We start from the raw sequence: 24,141 nt of genomic DNA on the forward strand, positions 1-24,141 counted from the left end.
CTCTACAAAAAGTCCATCTGGCATACACCACCTGCAAGATTTTGATTAAAAATTACTGGATTAAAAGATTACCAAACAAAAGCAAAAAAAAAAAAAAAAAAAAAAAAGGCAGATGATGGCAGATTCTGGTTGGCTTTTTTTTTTCTCATAATAATGAGAATGGCTCCTTAGAGCAGCAATAATACCTTCTAATACATCAGTGCAGACAGAACTTAGCAAGCTGAGACTCCATCAACAACAGTGATGATGAGAGAAAATACACACAAACAGTGATACAAGAAATTAGATGGCACATGCCCTTGGGTTGGGGCTAACTGGTTGGTGTCTAGGAATGATCACTTTTTGGCATTAACAGAACATAACTTCCCACTCATTCCTGACACAGAAGAGAGCAATCTCCCTCTGATTTGAAAGTGAAGAGAGAATTTAAAAAACATAACAATATACAATCTGAATTCAGATCCATTTGCTATCTTCTAGTGATGCTTCAGGTATGAAGAGCAACTGATTATCCCCCTGTGAAACTATTCTTTATAAGTGTCACTCATGGAGATAAATCTGATGAAATTCTGAGTCTACAGTTATACTCAGATGTGAAAGAAAGATTTTTGAAAAGTTTTTTATATGTCATGATCCATTATACTCCATAAAATTCAAGTTAGATTAATACTAAGATGTTTATTCATTGGAATGGAAACAGTTTCTTTCAAAATCATCAAGGTATTTCAGCACGGAGAAGTGTCTGGAAAAGGAGGAAGCATCTAAGCATAAATAATGAATTTCCAGCAGCTTTTCTCTCTATTCCTAACAAAGACCAAAAACCACAGAAAAGATTATTTTTGGGAGTAGCCCATCAGAAGTCAAATGTAGCACATCTGGCCCCTCTAAATCAAAGTGTTTTCATATTAAGTGCTAAAGCTCTTGTGAAGAAATCCCTCTGCACTTTTACACAGACTCCTGTGAGTCCCTGGCTGGCTATGCAGCCCTTCCAGGCTGCTTGAATGCTGTCTAAGCACTGACAGTCTCCACTGTGCCAGATGGGATATTGAGAGTATGAGAGACTAAAGGCTTTCACAACTATTTGTAAGCACTAAGGTTCATAAACTGATTTAGCTTTATATTTATCCTCTAGTCCAGCAGTTGCTTTATTAAATACACATGAACACGTTTCCAGCTGGTTTTCCATAGAAAATCAGCACCAGAAAACAGATTTTATTATCTCCCACTGCAGTATCTCTCACCTCTATATTCCTGTGAAGGAATTTGAGGCATTTGCTGTTATGAACACTCAGGATGCAGTCAGAGAGCACAGATAATACAATCTAACACCCAGCTGCTGCACAAAAAGACACCTCAGCTCCCCCTCATGTGCTATGTACTCCCATTGCGTCATCTCGTGTTAGCACCAACATCTCTCTGATGTCTCAGGAGACAGCTCAAGATTCAAAATCAGCAGAAAATTAGTCCTGCAAAACGCTGGCAAACTTTCCTGACACTTGGTTTCCTGAATCTGGCCACTGCAGGGACAGATATGTAGCAATGGCAGCACAGGATGGGAGGGGAACTAGTCCAGACTGTAAAGCACAGCCACCCCCTTGGTGACAGCTAGTCACTAGGTCAGATGAGCTGTGCTGTCAAACCAGATGTGTACTTTATACTCCTCCCAGCCAGGCATAGCTTCTTCTGTACCACAGCCTGAACCCACACTGCTGCATCCTTGGGGGAAGGAGAGGGTGCCAGTTCTATGTGAGCCCCTGCCTCATTTAAGATTTCACACTGAGCAGCAACATAGCACACCAGCTAGAAACGGGTATTCTAGCCTAACATTCTACTGTTTCTATTTTACTATAAGAACTATTATACTGGTTCTGTGGTTAAAATATTATTTTTAAGGTCACTTTCACTCTGGCTTTGTCTAAAATTTAACAGTTTAACAAACCACCATGCACTGCTGGCACCAGTGCCTGCGTTCAGATGGCAATCCATGGTGAAGAAATGAGCATGATAAAACTTCTCCCTTCTGGTTGTAGAGGTCTGAAATTACAGTAAACTCAGAGCTTAGAGGAAGGCTAAGCTCCTAAAGAGGAATGGGCCCATGTTGTGACAAGGACTCCACCAGAAACTTGCTGCAAGCTGCTCTGCACCTAAGGGCATCTTCTCCAATTTCCTTAAGCAGGCATCTGCCCATGAGTTACTGATTGTTCTTCGGCTTGTGCTCCGCAAATGTCAATGCAGTTTGCAGTGCTGTCACCTTCACGTCACAGAATGGAGATAACTGGGTACAAAGGAAGATGAAACACTGGGAGACTGGAAATGGAAGTCTGCTCCTATCTCTTGCATCACCCACAACTCACTCCAAATTTCCTTCCTTTGGCTTCTCCAAGTTACTGCTGCACCACTTTCCCTACATGCAGTAGTGCTTCACAGCTCAGGCTTTATAAAATGCACCAAGATGCACAGGGAGCAGTGCCATGGCAGGACTTGCCACAGCTCCAGAATGGAGAGGAGGCAGACAAGCACCACTGCAGGGGGAGAAGAGAGAGACAAAGTCCTCGGAGTCCTGGGGGTAAATCTGTAGCGAGCAGAGGCACTCGGAGCACTGTGTCTTGCCAAGGGCAGGTCACACGGGTCAGTGATGCTCAGTGCAGCAGGGAGCCGTGTGCTGAGCTCATGCTCCCGGCACAGCAATGTGGCATTCTGGATATATTCCTTGCATTACAAACATCACTCCTGCCAGTCCGTGCCTGCGAGCCATTCTTCAGCCAAGTGTCCTCTGTGCAAGTATTGAGGGACATAGAATTTGAGAAAGAAAAAGAAAAACACAAAAAATAACCTTTTTCCTGCATCTTTTTGCATAATAAGAATCTCAGTGGTAAAAGCTGAAGAAATGCATTTGCACAGAAATACAAATGCCATGCATCAGCAAATTTTTGCAACTTGACATAAAAATAAAACTAGAGGTGGGAGGTAAATCCAAGCATAACTGCATAACTAATGCTTCCTTTAAAGCAGCAAAACATGTCTTTAAATCGGGATCTAAGCCTTCCGAGGCATAAACGTTGCTGCTATTTTCCATGATTTCTGCTGAGTCTGTTCCAGATTTAACAGCTGAAATGTTTCTTGGTGCACTGCTCCTGACAGGTATTAAGTTTCTAATCCAGAGCTGGGCATTCCAGCCTTACAGTACTGTGTTTGCAAGAGACAAGAGACGCAGATGCTAAAAGCTGCAAAAAGGCACTGGGTTCACATTCTCCAGCCTGATAATGGGGCTATCCATAATAATACAGTGAAAATATTTTACCACTTGCTGAAATTCAAGTAATTATCAGCTTAGAATCAGGCACAGCACTGTGCTTAGTACATTATCTACCACAAAAGCTGAGGGACACAAACTGTCTGCTTAATTGAATGGTATTACCAGTGCTGAGCCTGCAAGTCCCAGCATGGGGCAGTGCTGGAGGTCTGTTGGCTTCCCAGGAAATAAAGGAGCACAAACACAAGGGAATGTGGCCTTTGACAACAGGAATGTCAAACACTCTTCCACACCCAGCCGTTCCTTGTCACACCTTCCCCATGACCTTCCATCATCCCAAGGGGACAGCAGGAAGGGAGTACCCAGGAGGCACAGAAAAATGAGATTTTGCTACCAAATGTGCTCCCTGCTTCAGCAATGATTCCTATCACAAAAGGAAAGTGTCACTGATCACATCACATTCTTGGTGCTACCACATTTATTGTTATGCTTGCAACTTTTAGCACTCTAGGGCCTGCTCTGCGCAAGCTCAAAACCTCTAACTACACAGGTGGTAAAAATACGAGGAGGACATCGGGTGACGCATAAAAAGAGGATTGTAACACATTTCCCAAAGGTGAAATTGACTACAGTGACTCAGTTACAGCTACAAAACACTTCATGAAGACATCGTGTATTTAACTTCTTTCTGCAGCGTCAACGGCACCTTGCCTGTTTTTTCAAGCGACCTGAGAAATACGGATGGAAAGCACTAAGTAACAGCATTGTCATGGACATAAGGTGAGACTGCAACCTCCAAAGGGTGGAAAAACTTTTAATTTATATGCTAATACATACATAATCATTTCAAGTGAAAATATGACATGCATAGAATTATACTAAGTAACTCCAGAATACAAACATGCCTACTTTTATATAATTGTAACACAAACCAATACACGTTTGACTGGTAATTTTCATTTGGGCTCTCACTTTACCAGTAGGAACTTCTATCTCCTTTAGATGGCTGATGAAAGAAGTAAGTAACTGAAAACAGTGTTTCATGTAATTATTTATGAGTCATGACAGGCTGAAGATGTTTTTCCAAATGTCCTGCCTCAAAGTTTTTGACGTGATTTGAAGCCACAGGGAACTTTTTAAACACCCATGTTTTTTCCCAGTTAAAGGTCACTACAGTACCCAAAGTGAGAGGGAACGCTCTGCAGACACCAGCTGTGGAGCTTGTTTTCCAGCATGTATTCCCTAGGCTTCAATGCCAGTCAGAGGAGCAGCTAGGAAGCTCAGGCAAGCACATCCAGACATCCTAGACAGAATGGTGTTTCAAGACTTACTCACTTAACCACACAGACCCAAGATGAAAGCTAAATGACTTCCTTGCATCCTGGGCAATGACAGTGCAAGTTCACAGCCCTTGCTGGGGTGTGGGAGGCAGCACAGTCCACGCTGGGAATGAATGTCACCTTTCCTCAAGGGCTGGGGGGAGCTGGGCTGGCCCTGAGCCTGAGGGACCAGCTGAGGACTGGGGCTGCTCCAGCAGCTCTTGCAGCCTCCTGGGAGTTGTCCTGTCAGAAAGGGCCTGCACCCACAGCGGGAAGCAGCCAAGGGCTTCCAGAGGAGTTCTGCTGGTGTCAATCACAGAATTGTTACGGTTGGAAGAGACCTCTGGAGATCATCCAGTCCATCCTGCTACAAAGGCAGGGTGACCTAGAGGAGGTGACATAGGAACACATCCAGGACGGGTCTGAATGTCTCCAGAGAGGGAGATTCCACATCCTCTCCAGGCAGCCTCTTCTAGTGCTCTGCCATCCTCAACATACAGAAGTTCTTCACGCTAAGGTGAAATTTCTCATTATTTCGCTTACAGCCATTGCTCCTTGTCCTGTTGCTGGGCACTATGAAAAGGAGCCTGGAACTCTCTTGGCACCTGCCTTGGAGACATTTATGTAAACTTATGAGACCCGCCCCCTCGACTGTGTCTTTAGATTGAACAGGCCCAGCCCCTGCAGTCTCTCCTGCCCTCATGAAGAGATGGTCCAGTCCCCTCATCATCTTTGCGGCCCTCCACTGCACCCTCGCCAATAGCTCATCCTTCTTGTCCCGATGAACCCAAAACTGCACACGGGACTCCACATGCGGCCTCACTAGGGCTGAGCAGAGGGCCAGGATCACATCTCTCGCCCTGCTGCCCACACTCCTCCCGCTGCGCCCCGCGGCCCCCACACCCGGTGCCCGCCGTGTCCCTCCCACCCTCACGCCTCCCGGACGCGGAAGTGCGGGGCGGAAGGCGCCGGCGCGAGCCCGGGCCCCGAGCGCGCACGCGCCGTCCCCGCCCGGCTCGGCCAATCCGCGGCCGCTCCGCCGCCGCCCTCCCCGCGCCCGCCTCGCGCATCCTCACGCGCCTCAACGTCAGCGCCGTTCGCCCCATTCTGGAGCCACCCCCGAGCGGCCGGCGGCGCCCATTGGCCGCGGCGTGGCAGCGCGTGCGCGGTCGGGGGCGCGGCCCCGCCCCGTCTCCCTTCAGCCCCTCCGCTCCCTGCGGGCCGCGTCAGGCGTGGGGTGCGCGGGCTGCCGGGCGGGCCCGGGCAGGAGCCGCCGCCGCAGCAGCCGCAGCCGGGCGGCCGCGCTCGCCGAGCAGCGGGAGGGCCGCGCCGCTCGCCTCTTAGCCCGGACCGCCGCCGCCCTCCTTTCCCCACCCGGCCGCCGCCATGGCGGAGACCGAGGAGCGGAGCCTGGACGACTTCTTCGCCAAGCGGGACAAGAAGAAGCGGAAGGAGAAGAGCAGCCGAAACGCCGCCGCCGCTGCCGCCTCTAGCGCTTCCAACGCCGGCTCCAACGCGGCGGGCGCGGCCGCGGGGACTCCGCGACCGACTGAGGGCGGCGGCTCCGGGGCCGCCGCCGCCTCCAGCGCCGCCGGCGGTTCCTCGGCCAAGGCGGCGAGCAAGGTGCGGGCGGGGAGGCCGCGGGTTCCTGCCGGCAGGGGGCGCCGCCGCCGCCCCGCCATGCGGCGCCCGGGGCCGTGCGGGGCTGGCGGCGCTCCCGGCCCCGCCCCGGGGCCGCCGGGCGGGCGCTGCCGCCGCTTCGGTGCTGCTGGCGGGGCGGGGGGAGCCTTCCTCGGCGGTGCTTGCCCTGGGGGAGGCGAGAAGGCTGCGCCCCTCCCCGCTCTGTAGCTGCGGCGCAGCCCGGCGCTCCCTCCCGGCTTGCTGGGTGTTGGGGCCGGAACCGGAGGTTGGCGTCAGGTGCCACCTGGGGCTGTGCAGCGTGGCATGTGGACCTTGGCGATAAGATTCCTCCAGAGTCCGCCGAGCTCTGTGCCTCGTTGCCAGGCAGGGTTTTGCTGCCAATAGGTTTTTTTTTGTGTTGTTTTTTTGGTTTTTTTTTTTTTTTTTTTTGTATAAATACAGTGAAACGATGAGAATGCAGGAGAGGCTTAACTGTCCGTAGTTGAGGTAGTAGCTCTCTGTTTCTTTCTCCGCCCTTGTTCTTCCTGCCAACAATATCAGCTCTGAAGTAATGAGATTTAAACCAAAAGTAATTATGAGAGCTCTAATGCTGTGTATTTTTAAGCGAATTTTAAGAAATACTGTACTGCTGCCTGATGGTTTTTTAATTGTGGAGCTTGACACGTGCAGTACCTTTGTTATATATTTGTCTGCTATAGACCAGACAGATAGGACCTAAAAAATTACCTGTGCATTTTATCTCTATTTCTCGTTTGGTTTTTTTGTCCCTTGGTATTGTTTTCCTTTGGAGGCTTCAGCACGTAGCAATCTGAGGATGTGTTCCCTGTCTTACTGCTAGGAATTGAACCTTTATCCCTATAAAATTATACTCTGAGTGTAAAAAGATGGCTTTTTTACCCAGTGAAAGGGTTTTTGGAAGTTAGATACTTTGCCTCCTTGCTTACGTAGAGGATCAGTGATTTAAGGATATTACCTTGTTGTGCTAGATTGGTACAAGAGCTCTAATGTTGTATATTTCAAAATGAATTTTAAGAAATACTCTCCTGTTTCCTATTGTTGTTTCACCTGGGGAGCTTGACATGTGCAGTAGCTTTCTAAGTAGATCAAGGTCAGTGCTAATCTTTCTTTCAGCTGCTATTCTGCTCACTTGCTTGCAAAATATCTGGCTTTGACTGAGGCTGGTACTTGGATTAGAAACAAAAGTCATTAAATGTGAAAGGTATGTTAGCTTGGAAACTAATGTTTCCATGGAGATGGGGATTTAAGAAATCTAAAAGATTTTAGAACTGTAGAGTGCTGCTCTTCCAGAAGACTGAATCTGCAGCATACAGTGCAGTCAACATGAGGTCACTTCCTACTTGTGCTGCTCCTCTAAAGCAGGTCAAAGTTTTTTTCTGTTGGGGATTGACTGTCGAGGAGATCCCATCACAGGGCTCTAAAAGCAGATTTATTCTCAGCTGTTCAGTGGAAAGGGGGCTGTACCTTTGGCAGACCTTGCTCACAAGGTCCTCCTGTTTGGAGGAATATAACTGCATTTCAGATAGAGTGTAGAATTAGGTAAACTACTAATTAGGCTTTGGGTGCCTTAAAGCTGGGACTGGGGACACGGGAGGACTGCTTGTCAGCTCTGGTCCCATTTTGGTCTGTCTTAATAATCCCAGAATCTCCTGGTGACACAGTAGGACAAAATTGCCTCCACAAAGGTGAATTCCTCTTTCCCCAAACAAACTCCCATTTTAGAACCCTCAAGTGGTTCTCTTGAAAGATACACACATTTTGTGTACTAAGATTGCTGTGGTTTTGAAGGTGACCTTTCTACTGCTACGAAGACGCTGCTTAGGAAACAAGGCTGTAAATGTGGTTGTGAGTGTGAAAAAGTCAAATGTACCATTATTGATCTTTGTCATAAATCCAATGTAAGCTATTCCAAATGTTCTTTTCTGTTTGGCTCATGAAATAGGTGATGGAAAAGTGAATTTAAAGCTTTGTGAGCATTCAAGCTGTTGTAAAAGTCTACTGTTAGTGAAAGGGAAAGGTCTTGCTCTTGTGTTGCCCTGGTCATGACTGCAGGGTTGTGTTCCATACTGTGTTGTTGCTTGATTTCCTGATGTGTCTTTGCTGAGGCGATGTGGTTTCTTTGCTTGAATGACTTCTTGCTGGGGCATTTCTTAGCTGTTCTATTGAGTTAAGTCAGCTCTCAGGTGCATCCCTGAAAGCTGTGACACAATGATTTAGGGGATGAGGAGTGCAGTCCTTTCCCCTCTTGGCAGTGGGGCATACAGTTTGGTTTCTCCTGGAACTGTACCTTCACCCTCAGGGTTGGTTTTTTTGTATTATCTTAGTTATGTTCTTCTTTTCTACTTTGGTTTTAGAGAAAGTGACAACTTATATTTTTCTCTTCTTACAGGAAGAGGATGATTGGAAGGAGTTTGAACAAAAGGAAGAAATTGATTATAGCGGTCTTAGAGTTCAGTCCATGCAAATAAGGTACTACTTTTTCTTTTTATATTTTCTTCAGTATAATCCTTACCAATGTCTAGAAAGGATGGGGTTTTTTCTACAGAACTGCTTTCATGGAGTCCAGTTAAAGAAAGGTCTGATATGTTTCTGATAGTACACAGGTTTGCTACTGGGTAATTTAACTTTGACTAGTCTCTGCCAATGTTCTCTTTATTTTCTGAATGTCTATTCATACTCTGTTCATACTCAACAGAGCTATCTGTTTTGTTTGGGACTCAGGATTTTTATTTTTTTAAACATTAACATTCTGCTCCATAAAGATAGTCAAGTAGGAATTCCTAGGAGTAGTGCAGGATAGTACTTCCCACTGAATCATTTGACCACTGTAAGGGTATTTGACTTAATCTACTCAGTTGGAGAGCAAATTCCTGAAACATTGCACTTGAATTTCCAAAAACCGAAAATACAGTTGGTAAAAGTAGTGTCCCATGATAAAATCCCACGGGATTGATAAATCTAATCCATGGTTCCTTGTTTATTTTTTTTTATTGGACTTTTCCTATTGTCTGGTGGAAAGTAAGTCTACTTATGTCTGTCCTGGTTAAAAAAAAAAACAAAAAACTTTCCATCAGGTCAGAAAAAGGGTTTTTATGACCTCAGTTGTAGATTGAGAATGTCAGATAATCCTCATTGTCCAGGTATTGATATTCAAAATAATGTCATCTTAAAATCAGCCTGCCTGTAACTAGTGCAATAGATGCTTTCTTCACTGTTTGAGCAGGTCTGACATTTCTGGAATCACTTACTCTTTTGGATCATAGCATTTCCCCCACTCCTTTCAGTTAACTAGTCCTTTGGGCCATTTCCATGAGTTTGTCCCACAAGCTGTTTATAGCACTGAAGTGTCCCAGTGGATAATTACATGAATAATTAGACAGCCAGTGACCTGCAGCTTCACTGACTGCTGGTGCTGTTTGGCTGAAAAGCCTCTACTTTGGTTTTCCAGACAAAGGCCAGCATTCCAAATATTTTTTTATACTGTGGCAGATTTTCAGGCATGTGGAAGTTTTTGCCACAGGATTTTGTAACCATTCAATTAGTGGATTCAAGGGAAGAGTGGAGAAGTAAATGGAAGAAAAACCCACTAGAGGTTATAAATTATCCATTTCTGGAGGTCTCTTTGATGAAAAAAAGATATACAGAGTGTCTGGTGGTGGTGGGGTGCTCCCTGTGCTTCTCTGTTGTATTTAATTCAGTAGACAGTGCTTCTAACTATCATTTAAAACTAGGTGTTTTAAACAACCACCTTACCATGGTTGTTACTATGTTTGGATGAACAGTGAAAGGCCATTTACAGGCATATTTTCCTGTTCTCTGACCATTACTTACACAGAAAGCTTACACACATCATGATTAGTAGGATTTAGTGTATTGGAAACTTCTGAGTTGACACATTGCTGCTGCATTGCTGCTGTTGAGATCAGTGTCTTGATTCTTTCCAACAGCCTCACTCTCCACATCTGTCCTTTACCACAGCTTTCTGTAGTAACTTTAGCCTGTGAATTATTTTGTCTGGCTACATCTGTGCAAAATAAAGTAGTCTAAATAAAATACAGCTGAGCTTTTGCATTGGGTCTGTCTTTCAAAAAATTACATTTTTGTCTTGTGCTTTTTTTTATTTTTGTTGCTTGCTTTAAGAAAAGAGATCTGAGCTTATTTGTGGGTTGTATATTACCCATACATATAAGGGTGTTTCTTAGGTGGTTGTGGTCATAGGAAAGGTGAGCTCAGGACTTGCTTTCTTTCAGCACTACTCCACTATTTCTTTCTCTTGACTAAAGCATTTTATGGAAGCTGGACTTGTAAACCTTTCCTGCTTTATCTTGTCATCCCTTCCAAATGCACGTCTGTGTTATTAAGAAAAAAGCCTTTCTGCTCAAAATAAGATGCCAATTTCTTTGATTGCTTTGTTCAAGTTGAATTTTTTTATTATTCTTCTTTTAGGAGCTTTTTTCCTTTTCAGTTGCCAAGTTATGTAGCATCATGCCAGAAATTGTTCAGATGGAATTGCTAGTACAGTGAGTACGGGACTAATGTAGTCTAGTTTAATTTATTATCCTCAGCATGGCAGCCATGAAATCTTGTCTTAGGGGGATTGTGTAATCTCTGGCAAATCTTACACCTCTGCTTGTAGGGTGCTACTGATTGTTTTTCTCTTACAGTGAAAAAGAAGATGATGAAAGTGAAAAAAGAGAAGAACCTGGTGACAGTTGGGAAGAGACTGGTAGTGGTGGTAGTGTAGACAGATCATCTGGTCCTTGGAACAAGTCAGCTCCTGCACCAGCCCCTGTCGTTGAACCAATTGGTAAATTAAACTCAGACTTGTTTTTTTTCCAATCAGAAGTGCATCAGGTTGAATTAAGCTGCTCAGTGGGTAGAGCTCAAGGAGCAGCTCCTGTTCAGGCATCCTTTAATGAACTAATGGCTGTTTTGGCATGCCAGCCATCAAGGAAATCTTTGTGTCAAGGGATGTGAGGAACAGAATTGATGTTAAACTATCTGTCAGATACTTGAAAACATATGTGTAAGAGTTTTTTTTATTTCCAAATTCAAAATGGGGGGAAGCAGTCTGCCTTTGCGGGACATTCCTCTGTTTCAGTCTGTAAAATATCTGTTGGAAGCATTTCTGTTGATCTAAAAATGCTGCTTTAACACTTCAGTGGATTTTTCAGCCAGTATCTGGCCATTGACACACTTTTCAAATGAGTTCTTAAAATGTTAAGAACATGACATTGCAAAATTGATTCTTTTAACTAGGATAGGGATCCAGTTTTTTTTATTAAGTACAGTTTATTAATGTCAGTGGTGATAAACTACTTAGTCATCTGCTGAGTTGAGAATATTCTTTTCCACTGAGAAATTACCTGAAAAATAGCCTATGTTCTTTCTCGTTTGTAAAGGAGGTAAATCTAATTAGTGTTATTTCATCTCAGATTTTTACCTTAAGTGCAAACAGGGCAGTCCCTTCTGCATCTGGAGAGGTGTTTGAAATGAGATTTGGCATTTATATAATTATGTGTTTAGATCTGTTTTAAATATGTTTAAATTGTTGCTAATAAATTGCAAACGAGAAACATGAAGTCTGTGCTAGTAGTTTGGATTCCCCAAACTTTGACAGACAATACTCTGGAGCCACATTTCAATTTGACTGAGTGTAGGTTAAGTTAGGTGACACCTGATTTCCTACCTTGTCTAGAACTCGCTTCCAAAACTTAGAAGGTGGAAAAACATACTTGTAAGATTCTTTTCATTCCTTCTTTTTGGAGTTTTGTTTGTGGGTTGGTTGTTTTGGGTTCTTTTCAGCTATGAACGCAGACTTGTTCCCATGTGTGAGTCCTGTTGTTGTTCCTAGTTACAGAAACCCCAGAACCGGTGCAGACCGGTGGCGTGTACCGGCCGCCGGGGGCCAGGGAAGGCGGGCGGCCGCGCAGAGCACAGCAGGGACCCCCAGAGATCTACAGTGACACGCAGTTCCCCTCACTGCAGTCCACCGCCAAGCTCGTAGACAGTCGAAAGTAAGTGCGTTCCACTGACTGCCCAAGAGATCTCTAACTGCCTTCTCTAAGTTCTTATTTTGTCCTAGTGCTTAAACCTGAATCTTTCTATATAGGAGAAGGATAACTAAGGGGTGATAAATGTGTTGTCCAACTCTGTTCCTGTGAAATAACTTTCATAGGATGTAGCACAGTGAGATAGCCAAACAAGACTGCCAGTTGTGTTCTTTGACAGCTGAAGAATTTTGCTGAATATTTCTGGTACTGACAGCATCTGCTTCCCTCAGACTAGCCATGGTGAGGCTCTGTGTTAGTTCCTTCAGCAGAGAGATGCAGAAGTCCTGAGCTTGCAGCTTTCTTGTTAGAGATGTGGAAGTGGTTTAACTGGAGGAGTGCAGTATAACTACAAATCAATACACTTGCTGTCTGAGCTGTGATTTACAGAGACAAGCTCCCCCAGTTTTACTGAAGTGTTTTGTATTATGTGGTGCTGAAGACTTGGTCTCACCCTATCTTTCAGTCGTGATCTTTCTATAACCTTATTCCCCGTAGAAGAGATGGTTAGGTCAATACCTAATTCACTTGGGGGATTTGGGGTGGTTTTTTGTTCTTGGGGTTTTTTTTTTCCCCTCTTGCTTGCTATGCTACTGTTTAATACAGCTTAGGAGAAGCTTTGTTTCCTCTGGGAATCTTTTGGTGTAGCAAAGGAGACGTGCTGTTATTGATGCTTTGTGATTTGAATGGTGCACATTGAGCCAAGATAAAATTCTAAATGAGCATTCTAGAAAACTCTGCTTTCTAGAACCTATTTTTCATAAATAGGTTAAATTTACTGTCAGATACTTTAATAAATAATCTTAATTTTTAAAAATTTAAATTTAAATGAATTTACTTAAATTGGGAATGTTAATGTAAGGTGTACTGGGTGATGAGCTTATTTTGGAGATAAGATTTTAAAAGATTTGCTTGGGAATGTTTAGGTGTTCTTTTAAACTCTAGATCTTAGTCTTTGTTCTGTATTTGTAATGTTTTTGTTGGGATGGGGTGGAAATGGACTGGAAGTTCACAATTCACAAGTTAGTGACAAGATATTTACTGATTACATTTATTTTCCCATAGGGATAAAGAAATGGAGAAGAGCTTTGAAGTAGTAAAATACAAAACTAGAGGTAGGGATGAGGTCTCAAAAAACCAGGCACTTAAACTTCAGCTAGACAACCAGTATGCTGTGCTTGGGGATCAGTAGAGCTGCACACACATTACAATTAAGGAATGCTTTTTTGGTAACCCTTCTACTAAGGTAACTAAACTACAGCTAACAGCTATGATGAACGTGCCACCTTATTTCTGCTGGATCTACTGCAGCAAGGCAGACTGCTTTGACATAAGTGATTGGTTCTCCTGCACTATGGAAGCATAATATGTTGCAACTTCTCCATTGGATATGGGGCAAATTAATGTAAATGATTGAACAAGAGTCATCAGTGTGCTTTAATTGCTCAGAAAGATACCTACAGCCAGTGGTCATTTCAAAATCTTTTTATGTTCAGATACTGAGCCTTCGTAAAGGTTGACTACCTCAGACTTGATGCACTCATTGTGGACACCATGTGGATCACAACTTCTGGAAGAGAAGGTTACAGCTGTTTTAGTGGCCATCTGAAACTTGAAACCAGCTCTACTGGATTCCTGTCAGAAATCCTGCAGAAGTCAGCCATTTGGTTCCAATTTGCTATAACAAAGATTTAAGTGACCTTAATGACAAACCTGTTCGTTCCCCTTCTGAGGAATCCTGTCACGTGTAGCCATAGCCTGCTAGAGACTTCTGGAGTGTCCCATACCACCCATACTGTCCAAATACAACAGAGCTGTAGTTTGTTTACCTTTCTAGAGTGCTGTACGGAAGTAACTGCAAAACAAATTAAAACTCGTTCAGTATCAGATTTGAGGAATGATGGGTTTGAATGGTTTGTTTGCATTAGCCATTTTCTAAGTTGTCTAAGTATTTTTTTTCTATTATCCACAAAAGAAATGCCTGCCTTGTTTCTGATATCGATTTGCAGTATATTAAATAATGGTAAAATGTTGTAATGAAATAGGGTTTTATTTTAGTTTTTGTCATGAAGTTTGTCTTTCTCACCCTAAAGCACTAAGACTTGGAGTTTTGATTTGACACAGAGGTATCCAGACTCCAACTACAGTCTTCAGAATTTGTCCTTTAATAATGAGACACGTGGCAGTAGCGATACTAGATAAAAACTGTCTTCTGTCAGAAACAATTATTTGTTTATTGAAGAGTGATGCTTACTTGATAAACAGAATAACTTAACATGCAGAGAGATAACTAAAGCTGGTAAGCCTGGTTTGTTTGGCTACTTCTGTGAAGCATGCAGCTGTCTGAGGCAGCAGTCCTCCAGGTATAACTCAAAAATGGTGTTCATTCACAGTCAGAAAGTTTAGTAATGATGGAAGGCAGTGACTTCTTAAAGTTACTTAATTTAGTGGAAGTAGGCAAAATGGCACTGGTACACGAGGAATATAGGACATTGCCTGTAACTGTTTCAGTGAACCAAACCTGTCAAGTACCAGAAGTGTTCTGCTGTAACTGTTTTTCTCTTCTCTGAATTTTTACACCAGAAGCAAAATGAAGTACAATAGTGGTGTGCTCCAGTGTTGAGGTTTCTCAGAGTAAATGCCAAAAAACAGACCCAACATCCATAAGAGTTGCCAATGGCAAGAAAAACAAGGGAACAAAACAAAGCTTGCTTACGTGTGTCAGAGTACTGTGTATGTGCAGAAGATAAGGATAGTTCAGGATCACCCAGTTGGGTTCCCTTTGACTAACTGCTGACTTGCTTTAAATTTACTTCTCTGAGGTCAGTGCAGATTTTGCTGTTGACTTCAGTGGGGCTGGGATTTCACCTGGTTCTTTTGAGCACAGACTAAAACTGGCCTTGCCCTTGCAGAGTTAACTGTCCATAAAAATTCTGCTAGAAGCTGCTATTAAAGAGAGGGCTCAAGAGACTATTCCTAAAGTTGGAGACTTCATTTGGAAGCAAAATCCCACTGAAAGACTGATACCAATACCTTGGAGCCCTGTATCTTCCTTGAAAATCCATTGTTGCCAGCAAAAGTGTTGTCACAATTTCTGTGGAATTCATGGTAAATGGACATGTCACTTGATGGGATAGAGATGTGAAGTCTTATGCTTTTCCTGATGCTCTAAAGAGATTGCAATCACTAATGCACATGAATAGAGTTTTAGTCTCCTGTGTGAAGGGTGGATGAGACTGTCCATTGTACCACCTTTATCTGAGGTTTTTGGGCATGAATCCTGGCAGTTCAAGAAAACCCTGTAAAAGTTTCAAATCAAATAAAATGGAAATATACATGGATTCTGGAGTCTAGTGAGTCTTTACGTTTTAGTTTGAGCTCATGACTGTACAATAGCAGAGGAAACAGCATTTGGATCTCTTCAGAGATAGGCCTTGGAGCAGGCAGTTGTCCTTATGGTCAGGAGGGCTCTGTTTCAGAGCTTGTAGCAGTGCATATAAATAAGCTTTTATTTATACTTAAAAGTTTAGTTTGCTACTTGGCAAAGTGTCTTCTTGCTCCCACCATAGAAGACTGGTTTGAGATTGTGAGTTGAGTATGAATGAAGTTTAGATTTGCTTTTCACTTCAAAGTACCTCTGCTGAATTAAAGAATGGGGAATAAAAACAACCTCTGCATGGCTGTTATCACTGGAGCCCATCAGGTAGTGATAACTAAAGGTGTTCCTTTGGGGGCTTCTCCTAAGCATATCATTCCAGTTTCTTTCTGGAGGCATAAGGAAAACAAATCGGAAATGCAGCAGATTTCCATAGTACAGAATGTTAAACTGTTTTAAAAGAAGTGTTTCTCGTGTAAAGTATAGCTGCCAGCAGCTATCAAAATGCCAGTTGTCAGTATCTGCCTTGTAATTGCTCTGTATGCCTGAAATTTTGAGTCAGTCCTCTGCAGAAGCTTGGTATGCTTTGGAGACTCTGAAATTCAACTTTATCCTGGTTTGTTGTTGCTTTCATTTAAGGCATGCTAAGAATGTCCTTTTCATTCCTTCAAAATGCTTGTTGAAGGCTTATTCCATAAATGAAGCGTTGTCAGTTGTAGAAATGATGCCAGTCCATCTGATGGACTGTGTGCTGCTTCAGGGACTCCCTAACATGTGACATGCTTTTATGGTGCGCTGCTTGTTAATTCCCAGCTTAAAGGTTCTGGTTTACTTTCTCCAGCTTACAATAAAACATAGCCATAAAGTTACCAGTTTGCTGGTACAACCTGAACATGTCCAGTGCTCACTGGGAAAAGAACAGTTTGGATTTGTGTTTCTTAGTGATAGTCTGTATTTGAAGATGTTAAAATGCTAAAAAACAGGCAATTATAATCAAGTTAGACTTCCCAAATGCCAGCTGTAGGTATCTGGAATCTGTATTTACTTGAGCTGATGATAAATATAGGAGAGGATTAGTTTTGCCCCTGCCCTTCTCTCCCAGTTTAGCTGTGTCATGTTCAATCTTATTCACAAATGAAGAGGAATTGACAATTAAAAGTGACTGTCTCCTGTTACTTCAGTTTTGTATTTGTGGCTAGCTCTACCAGTAATGTCCACAGTAACTTAGATGAATTTTTAATGGTTGTGTTAGAGGCCTGACACCACAGGGAATATGGCTTTTGGTGCTTGACTGCATCTGTCAGCTCTTGGAAACTTTGACCACACCATGGCTGAGACCCCAGTGTTGTTCAGGTCAAGTAAACACAATATAAATTCGATTGGGCTGCACATCTTTGGAGTTTGCTTATCTGAGCTTTTGAAATAGTTGCCTTTCTAATTTCTGCCCATTTGAGCAGTTGTAAACCTGCTTGTGGTTTTCTTTCAAATACCGTAACTAAAATGGAGGAGGGATTAATAGGGCTTCATGTGCTTAAATAAGGTTGCTTACTTGCAGAGTAGTAATATTATTTCCTCCAATATTGACATGGTCAGAAACTTATACCTCATTGGCCCAAGAAGCTAAATTATAACCAAAACCACCTTGAGTACTGTATAGTCTTTATGAACAGCCACAATCCAGGTTTTTTTGATGGACTGAAACTTAGTTTCCAAATTCTTTCTCCCTGTTTTCAGCTTTTGATGTTACAACTTGTTTTCAATGTTAAATAGGGGCTTTTATGAGACAGTATAAGAAAATAGAAAGTGTACTGAAACTTCAGGTATATGAATTAGGTCTGTACAGAGGGGATGAAATCTGATATACGTTTGCAGATAAACTCCAGAAAAAGTTAGAAAGACAGCTTGTCTGTATTGAGGTTAATATGAGAGCCTGCAAGCTGTAGCAGTTGAAGGAAGAAGTGACAGCAGAAAACAGAACTGAGGAGTCTTAAGTCATTGCAATTGTATATCTAAAGTTTGGCTTCTCAAGCATCACCTGTTGTTCTGCCATGTTCTGTTTGAAGTGAAATAGAGTAGGAAGGAAGATTAATAAATAAATAAATTAAGGAGAGTGGAATTATGCAAATAAAACAGGTGCTGTAAGAAGAGAGGGATTAGGAGGGCTGTTTTCTAAATTATACCTTTAATTGCATAGCCTGAGGCAGGGAGTGGAGTGTCAGATCTTGGATAGGACAAGTGCTGTGTGGGTAGGCACTGCTTGCACATGTGACAGATTCATCTGACTTTAAATCAGCAAAACTGTTTAAAGTTCAGTACTTGGGGAAGGCAGCACATTTTATTTCTTCCTTTCAGTGAACTGGGGGAATGTGTTCACAGAGAAGGTAGGATTTTGCATTGGTATGAATCTGACCTGTTGCCTAAAGAGAGAACTGAGGACAAATTTCAAGATGGCTCAACAATCCTCTTAGGAAATAAGTTGTGTATTTAAGAAAATTATTTTTCTCTTCTGCATGATTAAAGGCTGAGGCATTGTTTTAAATAGCTATGAAGACATTTTTTTGAATGAAGTAACTTCTAAATGGTACATACATCATGGGTTTATCTTCAGTTGCTTCAGAGTATGTGTTGAAGCAGCAACGTTATTGAAGTTCAGTGAAGTTCTGCTTAGCCAGAGTACAAATACTAAAAACATATCACACTATCAGTGAGTCACCAGGTGAAGCAGTGTGTCCAAAGTATTGGATTGGAAATGTCATCTAAAACAACTGTGTGCACTGAAAAGAAGCCAAGCCCATTTCTTAGCAAGAGCATGGGAAGCATGGGACCAAGAGAGTGGGATTTGGCCTAGGTTTTCTACTGAGCTGCTGTGTTCAAGTAATTTAATTTCACTCTGCCTCAGTTTCCCCAGCTGTACCAAAATAACCAACAACCTACCTCACAGGGATGTTGTGAGGCCAAGCTGTTCTTTGTCAAGGGCTGGGGCTGATGGAAGGTTCTACAGAGGACTAAAAATCTTTATTAAAATTAGCTTTTATTATAGTATTTTAATACTACTTTGGCAAAGGCTTATCTTATGGAATGTAATATACGTCCTATTTAAGTATTATGTAATTTGACTTATTTTAGTATGTATGAGTAAGGAAAAAGTTCAGGCTGAGCACTCAACTGGTATTTCCTCTATTCAATTATCTGTGCAACCCAAATGGCATATTAATAAGAGGCTCTTTGTTTTTATGTGGAACATATTAAAATGAATATTGCTTTTATTTTGTAAACCCCATGACTGAAATAAAATCCTGCTCACAGTTGATAGCCATTTCTTATAATGTGGCTGCTTTAAAGTTTGTTCAAATCATGTGAACCAGAAATGTTCACTCCTGGTACTTTGTCATAGGAATGTGTTTTTCTTCTCCTCTCCATGTGTAAACGCTTTTTCCTGCTCTTTATTCTTTCCTTTAGTTAAGTTGAAGTGGCATGCAGAAACAAGGGAAATAGGGAGAGAGAATAATCTTCAAAACTTGTAAAATCTCGTATTAAGGCAATTTGTAGAGGAAAGGAATGAACAAAAGGGAAGTAGTTTGCCATGGAGGGGGTTTTGTGAAATAAACAAAGGGAAGAAATTATCAACAACTTAGGTGTGAGTGGGGTAAGCAGAATAGGTAAGAGGAAGGAATACAGATACAGCAGAGGCAATTATCGTACTTATTATCTCCTGATTTATCAGTTAGCTGCAGCTGAAGTAACGTGCAGTAGTAACTTACAAATATGCCTTTGTCTACTTTTGCTGGTGCTTTCAAGGTTCATTGCTCCCCTTTTACAACGGGGCTTCAAATAGAATCAGAAAACAACACTCTGGTGGCCTGCATGCAGACAAATGAGAGATCTGGTGGGTCCTGGACAGAGATGAGGCCCAAGCAGTTAGCTTCTTACTGACATTTTTATCATTGCAGCACCTCTAAGACAGCTGTTAATGTGCATCAGCTGCGACAGTTCTCTGTCAGAAATTACTACTGTTAAACTTCAACTAACTGTGGCAGTTGCTTCAGAGAAAATGTTTAGCTAGATGAATAAGCACTGAATAACATGGGACTTTTTGGAATACTTATGATGATGATGGTAACAAGTAGTATTAAGGTCCATATATTTATTGGTGGGTTACTTAAAATGACTTTCATGTATGTATCTTGTATGGGAAGGAGAATTGCTTTTAAGATGTTTGTCATCTATCCCCCTATTAACAAATAAGCTACCTTAGTTTTACTGTCCTTCCAGTTCCAAGGAACTGCTTCTACCATTCTCTTACCACTTTCCTGCCTTGTTTTTCTAATATGTCAATTTTTTTTAAGGTGCTGAAGAAACAGCAAATATTCATTGAGATTATCACTTCTAAGAGAAATAGATGCTGTAATATTTTTCTGTATTGTTCTGTCTTTAATACAGCCTAACATCTTATTCGCTTTCTTGACTGCAACTACACAGTGAGCAGATGTCTTCATCAAGCTGCCCATGGTGATGCCTAGATCGTCCCCTTGAAAGATCACAACTAACTCAGACTCATGTCACAACTTCTACCAGAGCATGTATGAGTGGCTTAAAACCTTTCCAGTATTTATTGCCTTGGTTTTTCCTGTTGACAACTCACCTGCCCCTGATTTGCCAAATTTACAGAGTCATTTAGAATATCCTAGCAATCACCATCAATCCAGTAATTTCCATGGGGAGTGGCTTTTGCCATTTGATATACTGAAGTCTTCAGTTTCATGTATATAATCCACTCTTCTGGTTCAGTGAGTAGCATGGCAAGCTCTTACTAATTTTTGCTCAATCTGATGTTTTGTATTCCTTTCCATGTCTCCTCTCTTCTGTACAGAATTTCCATTCTAGCTCAGTTATAGCAATGAGGTCATCACATTACATCTGTCTGCTTTATTTCAAGTAACTGCCTACAGAAAACTGTTAAAGTATTGTCATAAGCCTCCTTTTTCAATTAAAACAAACCACTTATTTTGTATATCTTTCAGAGTATATACAACCATAGCAAAGGGATTCAAACCATAAAAACTGGTTGCTACAATAGAACATATTTATTAAGAAAAAGGCAAAATATGTGTATGGTCTCCCAGTGCTTAACTTCACTGGTTTCAACAGAGTTATTTCTGTCACACAAGGTCAGTTTCATTAACATTTGATTTGAAATCAAAAGATTTGGGGTCATTTGACATCTAGGTGTGACAGCCAGAATCAAGCCAGTGAACAAGCCCCGTAGAAACTTGTTTTAAATTTTTGGGTAATTCTCCTCTTTGTGCCAGAGATGAAGCAGATGCATTACTATTACTTAGTCTCTGACCAGCAACCACATGAGCTCAGCCATGCTCGATCTAATATACCTGGAGTAGTATTTAACTGGATATTGAAACTGCATTACAGTATTGGAGATGAAGCAACACTGGAGGGCAGGCTTAGTCTTTGTGGTTTGTTTCTTCTCTTCATTCTCATCATCTTGTGCTTTAAAGAGCATGGAGTTGTAAATGATGTTGTCTTTAAGCACTGACTGAATTTCCCAGTCATGTTATGTTTACAGATATAAAGGATGTGTCATAAGGGCAGACTCAAGCCTGGTAGGATGTACAGCCTGGCCCTTGAGAGCTGCATTACCTCAATTATCAGAGTACCACATCCTAGAGAGCAGCTGCCTTTCAGTACTAATGCTGATACTGGGTAGAGAACAATGTACCTTGGATTTTGCATCCAAAGATCTGTATCTGTTAAGTGTTCTATTACAGCAGTATTCTGTCAAAAAACAGTTGTGGCTCCTGGGAGTTGATTAAGTTGGCCAAGGGGAGTTGGGAGTTTTTTACTTTTTGAGGATGTGGGTGGGAAAACAGAGCCAATGAGTCCAAGAGTGTTAGAAGGTAACACTTCATAGGTTCCCCCATGCCTCTGGAAGCCTCACCTCTGCTGTACTCACCAAAGCCCTGTCTTGCCACTGTAGCTCTGTACTGTTACTAACAGCCCAGTAACCTTCAGCACTGACAAGTTCTTTGACCGTGCACTGTGTCTCTACTCTGGGAATTGGGAAGTGGCTTTGGAAACTGGTATGACAGTATTTTCTAGGTAATGGGCTCTGCTCATTGTTTTTCCTGGAACTCAAAACACAGCAAAAATCTCTTGGTTTGACCTCTCTTTGCCCTAGAGTATTCCCTCCTTCTTCTGTTCATCTACATTATTACCATGCCAAGGATTCCTTAGTCAGGTGCCTGAATTATTCACCACTTATTTAGAAAGCAGCAGGCAAGAACTCCTGAGTCTTGATCGTGCTGCATTGTTTTTGTCAGGGCTGTAATATCATAAACATTGCAAAACTGCCTAGCAAGTAAATGCAGTCTCCTTGAAGAACTGAAACCTAGAGAGCCTCAAAGGCTATGCAGGAGCTGAATTCCCACGGAGTACAACAAAAGGGAGGCAGTAGCACTGTTCACAGTACAACACACCTCAGCTATGGAAAGGATTAGGGTTGCATGACTGGTAATGCTCTAGCTTAAACAAAACTGTCTTACCTGGACAGCAGGATCTAGCCTAAAGCATTTTAATTTCTTTTTTAATTAAGAGATTATTGAGGGAAGAATTGTAAGATGAGCTCTCTGTAAATCAAAAGGAAAAAAAGCAACCTGAATTTGTTTTCAACAATGTACCAGAATGCATCAGTACCAGACTTTAATGTGAATAAATAAATTGTGGGCTCAGTGTAGTGCAAAAGAAAAAGAATTATACTGTCTGGGAGCCTATGGAGCACAGCAGAAACTGTTTCAGCAGAGTTCAAGATGATCTGTTTCTGAGAATCCCTGTGTGGCCCCCACAGTTAACACAGGAACCTAATGGTGCCTGTATGTTTATATAATTGTGTTAATAGTCATAACTTAAGTTCAATACCTGAACTATATATATTTTTGTCAGTAGATTTTTTTTTTACCCTGGTTTACCTATCATGGCTTCTGCATATGACAACTTCTAACTGTGCAGTGCACACACCTGTTGTCCTTTTGTCCCATGGTAGAGTAATGGTATTCAAACTCTGTAAAGCACTTTCATGATGTTTCCTGTGAAGAAAGCTGAAGAAAATAAATTTATCTTAACAGCACCAACTGAATTTCCATCTCCCAAGTTTGTCTTGCTTGTGTTGTGTTCCCCTGTGTGTGGCATACAGACAGACAGCTGGATGTTCAAGGCCCAGCACAGAAGAGGAATTGGCTCTGGCTGGAACAGCTGCTTTCTGCTTCTGTTCCCCAGCCCTCCCTCACTGTCCTGCCTCAGCCCTGGCTTTAAACCAGTGTCCACAAGGGCAGAGAACACTGGAGAACATGTAGCACTCAAATCCCAGGTTACTTGTTTCACTGTGGGTGGGTATGTGCCTGATTTTAGCTGCTCCCCCTTCTGCCCTGCCCCAGGATTCACAACAGCCGCAGCAACTGTGTGGCTTGAAGACTTCTTTTAAAGCTCAAGTGGGTCAGGGAATGTGTTCTTATCTATAAAGTGACAATACCAACACTACTCTTCCACAGCAGCTTCTGGGGACTGGGAAGAAAAAGTCACAGGAACCTTAGGTCTTGCCTGGTAATACTTGCACCTATTTCAAATGCCTGCAATGCAAAGCAGCACTTCAGAGGTAGAACAATGAAATACAGTTAATTCAAAGTTGAAGTTAATTCAAAATGTGATGTAAGGCACTAACAGTGGCATTATTTTCAGTACATGGACTGTTGGAACAAGTTGAAGATGTTTGATGTCCACAAATACCAAAAAGCATCAAGCTGTTATAAAAAAAAAAAACAATCAAAAGCAGGTGGGGTAAGGCTGTAGTCACTGCAGCTCAACATAGCAGTCTTGTCACAGCCAAGACCCCAGTGACAGGGGCACAGATTTCACTTCTTTAAGGAATCAAATCCCTCACATTCATTCTCATTCCTTTCTGACAATTCCTTCAGGTCATGCTGACAGCAGGTTGCAGAGCTCACTGACAAAAGATCTGCTGCAGTAAAGCAGGAAATCAGAAGCACAAAGTACAGCCTTGCACATAAAGACAAGCTGCTTTCCTGTTCTCTCTCACCTGGAGACCCCATGGCTCAGGTGCCTTGTCCCTTTCCCAAGCAGCAAAAGGTTTGTTCTGCCCAGCCTAGAGTGCCTCTCCAGGCTGCACAGGGCTCTTAAATGATTGTGGCTCAGTCTTGGATCTGCAACAAATACTGATGTAAACCCTTTCTAGAAAACAGTATTCAGCAGCTAGAAAATAAACATAACATACACCCTTGCCTTCAAAAGAAAAAGAGGTAAATTAAACAGACTTCAGTATTACATGTATTCTTCCAGACAACTCCACTGGTCCTGTGCAACTGGATGCTGTGCTTTTCTGTTCAAACAGCCTGTAGTAATTCCAGCTGCTTAAATACAGCTCTTCAGGTTCCATGTGAACACCTTTGCCTAGACTAA

General features: G+C 42.3%; 2 protein-coding genes across 5 annotated transcripts in view; both read left to right on the forward strand.

Moving 5' to 3' along the window:
- Window positions 1-5,916, forward strand: part of BFSP2 (beaded filament structural protein 2) — a 28,359-nt gene extending 22,443 nt beyond the window's left edge. The window contains exon 7 of the mRNA XM_058801264.1: window positions 5,280-5,916. Within this exon, the coding sequence (XP_058657247.1) occupies window positions 5,280-5,916 (637 nt within the window). The remainder of the gene's footprint in view (window positions 1-5,279) is intronic.
- On the forward strand, window positions 5,790-22,804 carry CDV3 (CDV3 homolog). 4 transcript variants are annotated; one of them, XM_058812282.1, is made up of 6 exons: window positions 5,790-6,195; window positions 8,621-8,700; window positions 10,896-11,038; window positions 12,086-12,248; window positions 13,347-13,396; window positions 13,528-20,090. In XM_058812282.1, the coding sequence occupies exons 1-6, from the start codon at window positions 5,959-5,961 to the stop codon at window positions 13,533-13,535; spliced, it is 681 nt and encodes a 226-aa protein (XP_058668265.1). In that variant the 5' UTR covers window positions 5,790-5,958; the 3' UTR covers window positions 13,536-20,090. The 4 variants fall into 4 exon arrangements, with proteins under 4 accessions (XP_058668265.1, XP_058668256.1, XP_058668274.1 ...); XM_058812273.1 differs by having other exon boundaries at window positions 13,347-20,089; XM_058812291.1 differs by lacking the exons at window positions 13,347-13,396; window positions 13,528-20,090 and adding an exon at window positions 20,098-22,804 and having other exon boundaries at window positions 5,791-6,195.
- The last annotated feature ends 1,337 nt before the right edge of the window (window positions 22,805-24,141 follow it).

Source organism: Ammospiza caudacuta, chromosome 1 (genome assembly GCF_027887145.1).
Source record: "Ammospiza caudacuta isolate bAmmCau1 chromosome 1, bAmmCau1.pri, whole genome shotgun sequence".
NCBI classification, from domain to species: domain Eukaryota; kingdom Metazoa; phylum Chordata; class Aves; order Passeriformes; family Passerellidae; genus Ammospiza; species Ammospiza caudacuta.

Coding starts and splice junctions, on each gene's coding strand:
- CDV3 (XM_058812273.1), top strand. CDS start 5,959: ATGGCGGAGACCGAGGAGCGGAGCCTGGACGACTTCTTCGCCAAGCGG. Junction 6,196..8,620: donor CGGCCAAGGCGGCGAGCAAG/GTGCGGGCGGGG, acceptor CTCTTCTTACAG/GAAGAGGATGATTGGAAGGA. Junction 11,039..12,085: donor CCCTGTCGTTGAACCAATTG/GTAAATTAAACT, acceptor TGTTGTTCCTAG/TTACAGAAACCCCAGAACCG.